The 16,087-nt window shown below is 47.7% G+C and overlaps 1 protein-coding gene across 1 annotated transcript in view; it reads left to right on the plus strand.

Moving 5' to 3' along the window:
• LOC147703391 (uncharacterized) overlaps positions 1–16,087 on the plus strand; it is a 9,287,842-nt gene that overhangs the window by 7,472,076 nt on the left and 1,799,679 nt on the right. The window contains exon 33 of the mRNA XM_086931832.1: positions 13,892–14,023. Coding sequence (XP_086787958.1) covers positions 13,892–14,023 — 132 coding nt within the window. The remainder of the gene's footprint in view (positions 1–13,891; positions 14,024–16,087) is intronic.

Below are 16,087 nucleotides of genomic sequence, written 5' to 3' on the forward strand. Positions count from 1 at the left end.
AGTGGTCTCCAGGGGGAGACCAAATCATATACTAATAAAGTGGAATGCGACCCGCAACCAAAGTCGAGACTAAACCCAGAAGACTTAGAAGAGCTGGGGACCCATGGAACCACCCAAGATAAGTACGCAGTAACCGTACAGGGGCCGTGGGCAGAGTTCAAACATGACTGTGTACTCAATACAATTCAATAGGGAAGTCACAGTTGCAGTTTTACAGAAGAAGTAACCTTCACAGAGGACCCTAAAGAAACCCTGTGGAAGATGGAAGATTAGAGGGTTACCCCACCAGTGGATACCCCAGGACCCAGGATATCTACACCAGAGAAGCCAGGTGCATTGGTGTGAAGTGATGTCGAAAACCACCGTAGACCACAAAGGAGGATTTCAGTGAAGATGCTGCTGGTGAAGAAGGTGAAAGAGTCTGGTGAATCCAATGGTGGATTCTTGAAGAGAAGTACCTGCTGGCAGAGGGGACAGAGATTATGCCACTCGGGAGTGACCAGGACCAGTCCAATGACCACAGATGACGGAAGATGCAGGAGGGTTGATGATGACCTTGTTGCTGCAGTTGTGAGGACTAGGTGATGTTGTGGAAGAACAGGAGCCATTCACAAGCTGTCTCACATTGGAAATCGAGAGCCAGGGGGGTTGATGTCCCATTGGTGCACCAACAAGCCTTGGCAGAAGCAACAGACGAGAAAACCGAAGAAGGTGCATTGTCGAGATCAGCATGGTCTAAGGGACTCACCAAGCACAGAGGAGTCAGAGCAGACTAGGAGCAAGCATGGGAGCCCACTGGAGCTAAAGAAAACCCTCAGAGGACCAACTGGTCGAAGGCACAGGAGTCACAAGAGGACCTTGAGCAACTCGCCAATGATGCTGGCCGCTGGTGAAGAGGATGTGGTGAGGCCAAGGAATTTGGTAGTAGGAGATGATGGAGGCTGGCGCTTCTTGGAGCCCCTATATCTCTGAAGAAGGGAGTCAACAAGCTTTGGCAACTTCAATTCAATGCGGTGCACACAGGTACTGCTCCAGAGGTTCCGATGAGAGATACTGACTTCAAACTTGGTGAGAAGACAGTGCAGGCCTTGAGGGAGTTGCAGAACTACTGCCTGTGTTGCTGAGCCTTTCAGAGTCCAAAGGACATCAGGCAGCAGACCGGTCAGCTTAGTTGTGGGGCCTGAAAATGCAGGGGAGTGACTCTTTCACTCCAAGGGTGATTCCTTCAGGTGTCTTTGATTCCCACATGCCTGGAGAAGAACCTAGTTGAACCACAGGCACATACAATCAGACCAGGAGCAGCAGGTGTATTCCAGATGCAGTCTTGGTTATCAAAGTGAAGTCCAATGAAGTCCAACAAGCCCAGGCGGTGGAAGATGAAGTGGTTTCAGATCTAAATCTTGTGAAAAATCTGATGAGCCACACACAGGTAAGCTCTTAAGTATCCAAAGGAAAAAGTTGGGACATTTCAGAGGTCCCTCCCAAACGAGGGGCAGGAAAGAGAGGTAGAAACTCCCATGTCCTTTGTCCAGTTTTGCGCCAGAGTGGGAGCCTATGGCTCCCTGACCTGGTTCCAACCGGATAATGCAAGGAGGGCACTAAATGTGCCCTTCAAGCAGCACCCCCACCCTGTCCCAATATACTAAGTCTTGTCTGGGAGATGGTTACACCTCCCTGTGACAGAAAACCTATTGTTCTACCTCCCCAGAAGCAGCTTGCTGGTAGACCCTGAAAGCTGCACCAGGAGCCTACCAGTACATGGGATCCTACATCCAATAAGGAATCGGTGTTCGGGTAGGATTCCAACATGTTTGATACCAAACATGGCTGATTTTGGTGTAGCCAATACATAGTTAGACAGCTCATAATTGACTTGTTGTCCACTATGTTTATAAAATGGCTGACAGCACTTACAAAGCCAGAAGTATCGACTCCTAAATTTGTAGAGGGTCTTCTGGTCATGCAGGGCACCCTCACACCTATAACCAATTGCCCTGCCTTCAGGATTGAACGGCCTACCTTAGGGGTGATTTATTGTTTTTAAGTGCATTGACCACAGATATAAGGAAACGTATATCTGTTGTGAGTGGTGCTAGCACCAGCTTACACAGGCTGCAATGGCATTCCTGTAGTCACAGGTTGAGTGGTTTTTCATGGGTGGCATAATACATGCAGCAGCCCACGGAAGACCCCTGGTGTACCTATGCCTTGGGTACCTTAGAACCATATATTAGGTACTTTGAAGGGTACACCAGTCTCCAATTAGGAAAGTACAAAAATACTTACCATAGACCAAATTAGGGATCGAGCACAGTGACTGGGGTCCTGATTAGCAGGATCCCAGTCAGACTAATAAGAAAAACAGAATGACACCTGCAAAAAGTGGGGGTGACCGTGAAGGCAGATCCTACTTTCCTACATATGTACACTGAGTTTCTCCAGTATTGATATCTTTTAAAGATTCACATGTGACCCTCTCTACTCCCCGATGAGGGTCACCCTTTACCTCTGATTCTTTTTTATATATGCGCTTGTGCTCAAAATCTGAGGTATGGTGGCTCTGTAGGGGAAGTGGACTATGAGGTTTTTGCTGTGATTGGCTGAACTTTGGATGTTATAAAATAAGGTTGACAGGTTACTAAACTGTGACTTATGTTCTATGGAGGTCTGTGGTAATGCTTTTTGGTAGTGCTATTTTTAACTGTTACCATGGTTCACCCACCATGACAACAGGGAAGATTCAAGCATGTACATCTATAAAGGATATCAATACTGGAGAACCACAGTGTACAGGTTACTAACTTGTTATTTTCCCATTCTCTTAGTTTCTTTTTAGTTCCTCTTAAACTTTTGCTTCCCCCACTTCTTTCGCTCGTCCTCCCTGAATGCATTCCTTTTTTTCATCAGGTGTTTTACTCGCTGTTACCCTTCTCCTTTTTCCCTGTGGTTGTAGTTTTTATCTGCCTCAGGTTTGCACTCTTTTATTTTCTACCTTATTCTTATCTTTCCAGTTATTATTTTTCTCACTAGGTGCAGACATATGTCATATTTTCTTTTTATTGGCCAGTGTTCTTGAACAAGCTTTCAAGATGATTTTCCCCATATGGCCAGGATGCCCGCCACCCCCTCCCAACACCAATTTCCCAAGGGGAGGAGACAGACACAGGTTTAAGCTTTTGGAAGGCGGTGGGGGGGGAGTCACCCCCCCGGCCGTATTTATTAAAATATGAAACAAAATTTAAAACATTAAATTAAAACGTTTCATGAATTATGTACAATTTTAAATACATTTTTGATGAAGACATGTTCTTTGGCTAACATTAACAGATCTCTAATACAAAGGTTTCCTAGCCGAGTCTAGCATCCTGAAAATGCATACATTCTAAATTAAAATTGTACATCCTAGCATTAAGGGCCAACGGCAAGGTCTTAACCGGTGTCATATCCCTACTAGCAAAACTCCCGCCCTCACGGTGTGAGTGGCGCATGCGCAGAGGACTTTACCCTCGTTGCCAACTGTAACTTCCCATGTCGTGGGGGCCCCCTTTCACTCGACGCCATCTTAAAGGTCGTCCGAGTTCCCGTGTGAGGTATCTGTAGGAAGGACAGCGTGGACTCCCCCCCTTCCCCACACTCTCTTCCGCCGGAGCGGATATCCGGCCCCCGGGAAATTCGTAGGAGGGGCATCTAGCCGTCTCCCCCCTGGGAGGGGCCTATGGCCGTCTCCCCCTAGGCGACCCATCCGTAGTGGGTGCCGCCTCCCCGTGGAAGGGGCCAATGGCCACCTCCCCCCGGGCGCTCCCATCCATTCTGGGTGGCGCCCCCCTCTAGGGACCTTGAAATTACTGCTCAACGATCATGACCTTACCGCCCGACCAAAATAAATACGACAGTTGTTACCTACTAAGGAAAGAAAATTCGCCTCATCTGACACAGCTTGACGATTCATCAACTATTCATTCTACAAAGGGAAAAAAGTCCTAAAGCAGAAGACAATTTCTTTATGCGATACACTTCTTTACTTTTCTACAAAGGAAAAAAAGGCCTGTACACATTTCTTCAATCCCAAGGCATACATAACTGCTGAAAAAACGTGACTGCATCTCTTTAATACAATTGGACAACAATTACTTTATTCCAACAACATTGCAAAAGGGGCTGGTGGGTGGGTCAAAATTGCCGCTTGTTCCGTCGAGAGCTCACGAGCAACGAGGGGTGCAGCCTTCAGAGCACTGGAACAAGAGGACGCTTCTTCGGATTTCCGCTCCATTTATCCGTCTGCGGGAGGGCGGGGACCCTCCTCAGGTACGCCCACTGGGCGCGGTCTTCCGGGCAGGTGTCTAGGAAAACCCCTTCTGGGCGGGAAGGGCGTGCTCCGGCTACGCCGCTTTGGGCATACCAGCCGAACCACACCCCCGCCCAAAATGGTTTCCCGGAGGGATCGGGGCACCCATCCATATGTTCAGGGGGACCGAGTGGTCTTCCTTTTCCATATGGCCGGGATGCCCGCCACCCCCTCCCAACACCAATTCCCCAAGGGGAGGAGACAGACACAGGTTTGAGCTTTTGGAAGGCGGGGGGGGAGTCACACCCCCAGCCGTATTTATTAAAATATGAAACAAAATTTAAAACATTAAATTAAAACGTTTCATGAATTATGTACAATTTTAATTACATTTTTGATGAAGACATGTTCTTTGGCTAACCTTAACAGATCTCTAATACAAAGGTTTCCTAGCCGAGTCTAGCATCCTGAAAATGCATACATTCTAAATTAAAATTGTACATCCTAGCATTAAGGGCCAACGGCAAGGTCTTAACCGGTGTCAGATCCCTACTAGCAAAACTCCCGCCCTCACGGTGTGAGTGGCGCATGCGCAGAGGACTTTACCCTCGTTGCCAACTGTAACTTCCCTTGTCGTGGGGGCCTCCTTTCACTCGAGGCCATCTTAAAGGTCGTCCGAGTTCCCGTGTGAGGTATCTGTAGGAAGGACAGCGTGGACTCCCCCCCCTTCCCCACACTCTCTTCCGCCGGAGCGGATATCCGGCCCCCGGGAAATTTGTAGGAGGGGCATCTAGCCGTCTCCCCCCTGGGAGGGGCCTATGGCCGTCTCCCCCTAGGTGACCCATCCGTAGTGGGTGCCGCCTCCCCGTGGAAGGGGCCAATGGCCGCCTCCCCCCGGGCGCTCCCATCCATTCTGGGTGGCGCCCCCCTCTAGGGACCTTGAAATTACTGCTCACCGTTCATGACCTTACCCCCACAGGCCGGATAGTTGACCGACTATCCGGCCCCCCCAATCCTCCTAAAGGTCATGCTTCCTCAAACCCCTTAGCTATGCTATGAAGTCTCCTATGAGTAAGTCATTTCCCGCCCTGGACAGGTGAACCCCATCATTCAGATACATGTGATCACCCCGAATACACTCGTGGGGAATGCTATGCAACTGTGCAGAGCGAAACAATTTCCCAATTTTATTGTTGACCCTCTTTACCGAGTGGTTCAACGCTGACACAGAGAGACCCCCCCGCCAAACCTTCCTGGGGATCATGTGTGACCAGGCAATCGTGCACCCCGGGAGCCTCTTAGCCAACCAGCTAACTGCCGACAGAATGTGTTCTAATAACACTCGTCTTCCCAGCTTCACTAAGTCATTGCCCCCCAGGTGTACTATGACTATAGATGGCGGTGACCTTTGCCGCCCTAAAAGACCCTCCACAAACGATTGAAATAGAGGCCACCCTTCCCATGGAAGGTCACCCTGTACCCGTATTCCCCAGATGCGTGAATCGCGTCACTGCCATGAATACGTCCCCGGCGCGCCTCACATATGAGTGGCCCACGACCCATACCACTCGCTCTCCAGTCGGTGATCCTGGACCGCTGGTCTCCTGGTGCTGGGTTGACTCCAAATTCCGCCCCGGGTGACAGGCTTGCGAAACTGTAATTCAAACAAAAGACAAGAAGCGTGAGTGCATTTCAATAGTCTTTTACAACATGTGCAATCGCACATACCTTTTGAAGTAGTTCGAGGACCAACGGCCTAGCTGTTTTACTTCTTCCGCACCCAGACCCCAGGCCGTAGCCTCAGTAGCAGCCCCTATTCTAAATGAGTGGGTCCCAAAATCGCACGGGTCCATGCCCGCGGAAGCGATTGTAAGTCCTAGCACCTTCTGAAACTGAAACCTCGTCAGAGGGGTGCCATCCTTGTGCCTAAGCAGGCTCCCTCCCCATGTAGCCGACCTCTGTGCCAAGTATTCCTCTAAACACTTTATCGAGCAAGTGGGGGACCCTCGAACGCGCTGCACCACAACACTATTTCCCATAGCTCCCTGGTCTGTCTTGGACCTGGCTATTGAGATTAGCATCGAATCACCCCTTATTTGTACGTGATCCCTGCATAAGCCTCCCTCCATATCTTTCTTGTTCCTCGCCACGAGTTCGCTTACTCGCATAGCCCCATGAAATGCCAAGGCGAAAGCTGCCCGGAACAGAACTGCTTCGGAAGGGGAGGAGCACGTCTCATCCAGCTTTGCTAAAAGCAGAGACAATCGCTCTAAACCAATCGGGCGCCTCCTATCTTGTCTGCGACCCTTCAGGCGCTGCCAGCCGCGGAGCGCCTTCCTGACTAAAAAAGAACCCGTCGGGTCCCTTATGCCGTGTAGCTGTGCCATGAATGAAATGGCCGCCCTATGTCTGTTGGCAGTTGCCGCTGATCGGCCTTCTCTATGCAGCGCCACCAAGAACCCCAGGAAGGATTCCTCCTGACCCCAGCTATGTCTCCCTGCCGGCCCTAAAAACGTGCAGTAGGAACGAAACGCTCCCTCATAGGCTTTCCTCGTCCCGGGGGCTAAGCTGGCTGCCACGAGGTCTTGTAATCCGGGGCACCAATCAGCCATAGTGCTTCGGGGAACGGTGCCGCCAGTAGGTCCGCTGTGGGTAGATAGCCCCTGAAAGCCTGCATGTGTGAACGAGAGAGTGCATCCGCTGCATTATTCAGTCCACCCGGCACATGTTTTGCCTTGAACTGTACATTCAATCTCATGCAACGTAAAACAATTTCTTTTAACAGTCCCAAGATCCACTTGCAGCGCGCTGCCTGCTGATTAATGCACTCAACCACAGTCATATTGTCGGACCAGAACACTACTGAGAGGTCCCTAAATTCAGCCGGCCATGCCAACAGAGCAACCCAAATGGGAAACAGCTCCAAGAACCCAATGTTACCTGTCAGGCCGCTGGAGTGCCACCACGTCGGCCATACTTGTGCCGACCATCGGTTACCAAAGATGGTGCCAAATCCCACGCTCCCGGCTGAATCGGTCCACAAACCCAGCTCGTCCGACGATGCTGGCGGTTTGTTCCACACTACTCGACCGTTGAAGTCCGCCAGAAATGCCAACCAAATACGCATATCCTGGCGAACCTCTTCCGACTGTCTCTTACGGTGGTGTACCTCCTTGAGGCCGATCATAGCTTGTGCAATAGAGCGTGAGAAAGGGCAGGCCATCGCTATTACTCTCAAGGCAAAGTTAAGCTGGCCCACTGTTTGGTGTAACTGGTGCAGGGTCACTTTCTCTTTGCCCAGGCATTGTGTTAAGGAAGCCCTGAACTTGGCCACCTTTTCCATCGGCAAACGGAAGCATCCTTCCACTGAATCGAGCTCAATTCCCAGAAACTCCAGTGAAGTAGATGGCCCCACCGTCTTACCTGGTGCCAATGGGACTCCAAAATCCTGCATGAGGATGCAGAAGTCCTGGAGCGCCTGTGCACATTTCCCATTGCCGGCCGGCCCTAAGAAAAGGAAGTCATCTAGATAGTGCATCACTTGTCTATGTCCTGTGGCCTCGGTGAATGCCCACTCTAAAAAGCAGCTGAACATCTCAAAATACGCACAAGAAATGGAGCAACCCATAGGCATGCATTTATCCATATAATAACTTCCTTGGAAAGAAAAACCTAGCAAGCGCTGGTCGCGCGGGTGCACCAGGAGCAACCTGAATGCCGATTCGATGTCCGATTTCGCCATCAGAGCCCCGGGGCCCAGGTGATTCAGTAAGGCAACGGCCTCATCAAACGATGCATACCGAACTGAACAGACATCTGGATCGATGGCTTCATTCACCGATGTGCCCCTTGGGGCCGACAAGTTGTGAATGAGTCTATACTCCCCTGGGTCTTTCTTTGGAACCACTCCTAGAGGTGAACACACGAAATCCGCCACTGGGGGGCATGGGAAAGGCCCCGCTACCCGTCCTAAGCTGACTTCTTTGGAGATTTTCTTAGCTGCCACAGCAGGGTTATGTTGGACAGATTGCTGATTTTTACAAAAGGAGTTCCCCCGAAAATCCCCCGCCGGGATGTTGAAGCCATATAGGAAACCGTTCCTCAAAATCCCAGCGGAGACATGATCAGGGTATTTGACGGGTGAAGATGATTGCTTCCCAAGCATCACCTCACTCTTGCTTGGACCCCCCCTTTCCCGAACCACTGTTCTTCGATCTACAACTACTCTCTGGGTGTGAGGAGTTCCCACAGCCCGCACACGCATGCCGGAACCTACATGTTCCCTGGGGCCTGTTACAGTTGCCTCTGTTGAAGCCCCAACAAACCCCGCGCCTTCCCCCATTTCCGCCGGCCTTTGGCTGCGATTCCCCCCGGTGCCCGCTCGAAAGGGCAGTTCAGGCTTTTGGTGACTTGTTCCAGGTCCGCTCCCGCCCGGCGAGGACGTACCTGCTGACCCAGGCAGGAGCTGCTTGTGCCACGAAACTGTGTCGAGGCAATCCCAGGTCAAAGTTGCATCAAACTCCTTAGCCTTTCAGAATTGTACGTCATATCCTTTCCACTCATTCCCCCATACATGTTATAGAAATCCATGATCCTATTCTGATAACAGGATAGCTCGGTCAACACTTCAGGCTTACGCTCCCCCATTACTGCCGTAAATATCGAGAAAGCCTTCACCCAGTTTGCTACGGTCTCGTCGACCCTAAATTCCGCCATTTTGACCCGCCATACGCTGGGGTGCCATAAATCCTTCTGGGTTTTTGCATATTCCATCTTGCGATGGTCGGTCAATAATGAAAACATATTCACATACTTGTCCCCCCATATCATTTCCTTTGTGGCCGCTGGGATGTGCTGGGCCACCCTTTCGCGCCTTGAAGGCACGGTTTCTTACCAGGTTCAACCGCTGCGTCCGCCGTCTTTTCCCGGCCAACCGTAGGTACTTCTAGCGCCACCTGAGGGGAAACAGAAGGAACATTCGCCGTCCCGGCTTCTCTCGACTGCCGTAACTGCTCGATTATTAATCTAGCTTCCTCGGCCGGATCCCCCGCAGCCACTGCCCCCCGCTTTCTTTTTGAGCCAGGGCAATACTGCCGCTAACTGGAGGGCCAGCTCTGGGGGCATTTCCTCATCGTTAACCGGGGTAATCACAACAGGGATTGGTAAACCTATATCCGGACTTGGTACCGGGCTGTCCACCGGTGTGATGGGGGCAGCTGGGGGCACCTCCGGGACCGGATCCTCCCCGGAAACCGCCCTCCTCTTGCTACGCTTCCCCCTACCCTCAGGGCCGACTCCCGGCAAGGCCGGGCCTATCACCTTCTTCGGACGGCCCGAGGGATTGTTCTGGGCCGCTAACTGCTTTTTGACTTCGGCCAAACCTCGACTGATCGAATCTACCTTACCCAATTTTCGGTCCATGATCGCCATACGGTTCGACAAGGTGCGCAGAACCTTCTCCAGCTCTGAGCTCTTTCCTGCTTTTTTGCCCGCCATAGCTTCGTTTAGTCTGCTTCCAGTCGATCGACGAGGTCCCAGATCCTTCACACTCCTGGCACTGAAAGAGAAACAAGTCAAATCGGAATCCCTGGGTACACACTCACTGTCCTTTCATACCACTTTAGGTTAACATTCAAACTTTATCAGGGAATACTGGTACAGTACACTTAGTAAACTAAATATTAATTTCCACAACAAAATTGGAACGTTCACAGTCTAATTTTAATAAGAAACATGTACATAAAAAAGTTTAGCGCTTTACAACACAGTTTAAAACTTTTCAAAGAAAGTTTTCTTTGAAAAAAGTAAAATACAACATTTAAATATAACATTTCATTGCACATATTGTCAAAATCAAATTAAAAAGCAAGGAGAGATACATAAATACCATTTCGTCAAATCAAAGATTACACATGAAAACAATTGTCAAAAAACCTATTAATAAAAGAAACCCCTTCTATTAGCTGTGGCCTCTTGTTATCTTTGCCACTACTGGTAAATCGATCCAAAGGCCTATAGTTTTTGTACACTTGTAAACAACAGTAGCAATAGTGCATGTATATCATGTACTTCCGTTTTTTGGGTTATTCGCTTCGACCTACAGGTGTCGAGACGAGGTAGAGACGCGACTCCGAAAAAAACGAGAACGTATCCAGTTCCTGGAAGGAGAAACATAGATCTATGCCCGTCCAAGAAAAGTTTTATAAATTTTAAAGAGATATGCAGCTAAATGCTACAAGGAGTTGAAAAACAGAGAAGACACCCCACATTGGGGGCACATGACATGTGAAAGAGGATCATCCACTCTCCTGAATTGAAATCAGAAGAAGTATCCCGAGTACTACAAACATACCGATTCGGATACTTTCCCATATCAATAAGGGAGAGGGTGCAAGTCACCACGCTTTGAAGCGAATAACCCCAAAAACGGAAGTCCTGAAGAAGGTGCCACAACATCTTTTGTTCTGCACCGAAACGCATCGACGCATTCTTTAACACAGAGAATCCAACTAGGTCTAGTGAACAACCAATATACATGCACTATTGTTACTGAGGTCAATTCTGTGAATACCTCACGGAACATACATTCACACTAGCCGCTACCCACCCCGAATGTCTGATCCTAGGTGACCTGAATATCCATTTTGATAAAAAGGAAGCCAAATCAGCCACTGACCTGATAGCAGATCTCGAATCTCTCCAGCTAAAATTACCTAGCCGTCTTCCTACCCACTCACTGGGACACTTATTAGATCCGATATTTTCCAACATCAATGATCTCACTGTCCTTGACCCTATCCCGGTACCTTGGACCGATCACTTCCTAGTCCCAATAAATTGGCAGCTACTTCCCACTCCCCGCCCTACTGCACAACCAAACAAACCCACGCGACCCTGGTCCAAACTAGATGTAGAGAATTGGAAACATCAGCTGGAATGTTCCCCTCCTGAACTTGATACCAACCCCATTTGCGCCGACACAGAATTTGCTATATGGATAGGAGACACTCTGGACAAAACACTTCCCAAAAAAATCTCCAGCAACCCACGGGGTAAAGCCTCCTCCCCCTGGTTCACTAGTGAAATGCGGCTTCTGAAAAAAGCATGTAAGAGATCAGAAAAAGACTGGAGGAAAAACTTTGATGACGCAAAAAAAATTGAATATAGAAAAAACCTCCTCAAATACAAAAAAGCACTTAAAACTGCTCAAATTAACTACTTTGAGGAGAAAATAAGATCTTCTACCAACTCATCGCGGGAGACATTTCAAATAGCCAAGAAACTTCTTAAAGTGCCGGAGCCCCCCCCCTGATCGAACCCTCAGCCACTCGCTGCAATGAACTTGCAGAATTTTTCAATCAAAAAATCAACAACATCATCAACTCCCTTCCTCCGCCCACTCCGGGCACTTACCTCACCTCCTCTGCCGATCCACCCACCCACCCACGTGCAGCAACAGCTGACCAGCTGTCGGATTTCACTCCCCTGACAACAGACACCATCCTTCCGATACTGAACTCTATCAAGAGTGGTTGCCCTACTGACCCGGCACCACTCAACATCCTAAAATTAGTCGCACCCACCATTTTTCCCCATTTGATCAAACTAATTAACAGCTCACTCGCCTGCGGCATCGTCCCCCCGAGCTGGAAAAAAGCAATGGTGAACGCACTGATTAAAAAACCGCATCTGGACCCACTTGAACTGGGCAACTACAGGCCGATCTCCCTGCTCCCCGGCATTAGTAAAATAGCAGAGAAGTACGTCAACCACAGCCTATCCTTCCACCTTGAAACCAAAGGTCTGCTGGAACCTTCCCAGACAGGATTTAGGCCAGCCCAGAGCACAGAAACTGCAATTTTGGCAGTGGTCGAGGAGGCAAGGAAAATCATGGACACAGGAGGATCAGTGGCAGTGATCCTCCTGGACCTAAGCGCTGTCTTCGACCCCGTCAACCACTCTACGCTGGTCCACAGGCTCAGGGACCTTGGTATTGCAGGAACGGCTCTGACCTGGCTCAAATCCTTCCTAGAGAATAAATCTTTCCAGGTGGCAGATGGCAACTTCACTTCCAAGCCTACGGCCATCAGCTGTGGGGTCCCTCAGGGCTCCTCCTTGAGCCCGACCCTTTTTAATGTCTACATGTCCCCCCTTGAGAAAGTCGTCGCCCCATTTGGGATCAAGCTTCTAACCTACGCCGACGACACTCAACTTGTGGTATCCCTAAGCCAGCAAGATCACTCCCTTCCCAACCTTCAAACCTGTCTTACCGAAATAACTAAGTGGATGAACCTTGCCCACCTCAAATTGAACAACGACAAAACAGAGATAATGATTCTAGGCAACAAATCTCTCTACAACCCCACTTCCTTATGGCCACCCGCCATGGGTCCTGCCCCGAAACATGAAATTAAGAGCCTGGGCATATGGCTAGACGAAGGCCTTAATTTCTCGGCCCAAGCAAGGAAAACGGCGGGAACATGCCACGGCCTCCTACGGTCAGCAAGAAAAATCTTACCCCTACTCCCTTCACATTCCCGCAAACTCCTAGTTCATGGCCTTGTGCTGTCCCGCCTGGACTACGGTAATGCCCTGTACCTGGGGGCCCCCAAAAAAGTACTATCCAAACTTCAGACAGTACAAAACGCTGCAGCCCGCATTCTCACAGGAACCAACCGCCGCTGCTCAGCCAAACCAGCCCTAATTGCTCTACACTGGCTCCCCGTCCAGGAAAGAATAAAGTTCAAGGCTCTTTGCACCACCTACAAAATTCTGCACGGTAAGGCCCCCCCAATACTACAAAACCTCATTTCACCCCATACCACCACAAGAACGCTCCGCTCCTCCAACTGCAACCTAGCCTCCATACCTAGAATCAAGAAAGCTCGCTCGGGCGGTCGATTGTTCTCATACAATTCATCCAAACTCTGGAACACCCTTCTCCCAGATATCAGAGCCCAACCCAACTTGCTCTCATTCCGTAGAGCACTCAAAACATGGCTATTCCCGTGAGACCCCACCGCAGAAGGTTCTTGTCACTTAGCGCTGGGACGCTCACGGGCAGCCATGCGCTCTACAAATCAGTCAAATAAAAATAAATAAATATTTTTCAATATATAAAAACACAAGAGGGCAAGTAGCACTTGAACTCTGTTTTTTAATGAGTAAAGCACTCATAAAGAGTAAAACTGTAAATAAAGTAGACATTTTTAGCCTACATTGTAAAGCAATAGCATACAAAATGAAATCTTTTACAACAAAAGCTCTCACCGTGCCTTTAAGGTAGCAATGACCCCTAGCTTCCCATTATGCCTCAGGGGTGACAGTTAGGTCAATTGTTCTTTGCATAACCCTGAAAGTCAGGGCAAAAAGATATCCTCTAACACTTCAGAAAAATCTAATTTGCCCCTGGAAGAGAACTAGAATTACAGGTAAGTAACTTATCCATTTAGTTTTTAAAGAAGGCTTTGAGAAGCAGTCTCCAAAGGCTTGTCTTTAGCATGTAGTATAAACCTGAAATTAAACAAACATGTAGCATAGTATATATAGTGTGCTAACTGTCTGAGGTATGCAGCACAGGTATTATTTATTAACTCTCTATTTCAGACACTTGGACTTAATCTGAACAAGAATGATGACGATGTTAAGAAGGAGCAGGAAGGGACAGCAAAAACAATGGATTTTGCCGCTGAATCAGACCTTTATTCAATACAACACATTCCACCAGACCTGGGTCAGGTAAGTTACAAAAGAGAGAAGTTCCAAGCTGGATTGGTTAAAATTGAGGAATCATTAGCACCCTAAATAAATAGATATTCAAAAAAAGAAGTTCAATTCTGCGATTTATATTATATTTATTATGCCACAATCATTTTGTACAACATCCTTGTATAGGACAGGTGCTCTGAAACAAGTAAAGGAAAACAAGTGCTCAATGGAGTGCTCGTGAAAGGATGGCGATGAGGGTAAAAGTGCAATAAATTACAATATTAACTAAAATTGAAAATTAAATCTGTCTAACAATATATTATGTGTTATATAATATAATCCACAGTTACAAGATACAGTATATGAATTTCCATTATCTGCAAGTGGATGAAATTTAAGTACAGGTTGGTGTTTGAGAAAAGTCGACGTTTCGACCCCAGTAAGGGTGGGAGGGCCAATAATTAGTAAGAAGGGTTAGAAGGAGGAGCAGCCTCCAAAATCGGTAAGGAGATACTATGGATTAATATCTGGGTGACAGATGGAATGGGTGCACTTAAAAAGTGGCGCTGCGGCTCACCTCAAACCCTCTGTAATAAAAACAGTGGGGGGCTTCAAAAGTTGGGCCTGTAAGCTCCTAGTCAGAACAATGACACATGAGAAACATCCTCAATGGTCCTTGTTGGATCTAGGAGGCAGTGATTGTGCTGAAATTGAACTAAAGTTGCACATCAGCATCAAGGATAGATTGTAACGAGGTATGGAAGGCTGTGAAATTCCCCGTATTTACATCAATTGGCTACAAAGTAGATGAAGCCCTGTTTTCCAAAACATTTCTTTGTTCATTTAGTACGATGCCATGAATGGCAGTATTTGTGGAGACAGTAAATCTGATCAAGTTCTAAAAACTGGACAAAGCAGACAAAAGAATCGTCAATTTTTGGGTATAGTGGAAATAACAGAATTGATGTCTTAATCAAAGTAAAATGAATACTAGACCGAACAGGGCTACGGTCGTGAAGGTTACCTCTTATCATGAAATCACTTTAGAAATTGACACAGAAAGGTCAGCGAGCACACAGCTGTGCTCACGTCCAGAGCACTGATGCTAGCTGCTAACTGCCTGGACGTGGGCCTGTGTGTCACCAGAAGATGCTTGGCATTAGCAGTAAATGGAAAATATGGCCTATAATACGAATTATCCAGTATTATGGGTGTCTTTTATAGATTCACATGCCTGAATCATTCCCCGTCGTCGGAATGGGGACTCCCATTCCGACGACGGGGAATGATTCAGACATGTGAATCTATGAAAGACACCACTACTGGATAACTGCAGTTACAGGTAAGTAACGCATTTCTTATCCAGTATTATGGGTGTCTTTCATAGATTCACATGCCTGAATCCTTCCCCGTCGTCGGAATGGGAGTCCCCAATCCGACGATGGGGAATGATTCAGGCATCTGAATCTATGAAAGACACCAATACTGGATAACTGCAATTACAGGTAAGTAACACATTTCATCACAATAAACTAATTCAACCATATAAATACACAGTTACATCATCACAGGAAAGTAAACAGGTCAGGATTTATGATACATTAAATGTGTTACATTACAGTGAGAGAAAATTAGATACAAAAAATGTAAATTAACTTATCTTGAGTTGTTCATGTAGTGCCGAATTAAACCCCAACAAATTAATTCATAACAGTTCACATGAGTTGTGAATTACAATATATTATATGCAACAGGTACAGTTCTATGCATCATAAATGAATAACGCTTCCCAGTACAACATGACCGGGGCATTAGAGTGTTGTGCTAACCTTAATAAACAGTTGAGTCATTCACTGTTGAGTCAGTTAAGTAAGTTAACAGGGTAGCAGAGTTTCTGTAAATTAGGTGATATACTAAAATGTAAGGCCATGCTGATTAAAACCATGAGTAGTAAATCAGATTAAAACAATGGAATATTTAACCTGTATTGAGAAAAGGTATCTGCCTTATGATCTTCTCCTGTTCATTCAACCCATGATGGACAGTGTCTAAAGTCATGTGCATCCAATTGCCCTCAACTATATTGAAAAGTCT

This window comes from Lissotriton vulgaris, chromosome 7, assembly GCF_964263255.1.
Source record: "Lissotriton vulgaris chromosome 7, aLisVul1.2, whole genome shotgun sequence".
Classification (NCBI taxonomy): Eukaryota; Metazoa; Chordata; class Amphibia; order Caudata; family Salamandridae; genus Lissotriton; species Lissotriton vulgaris.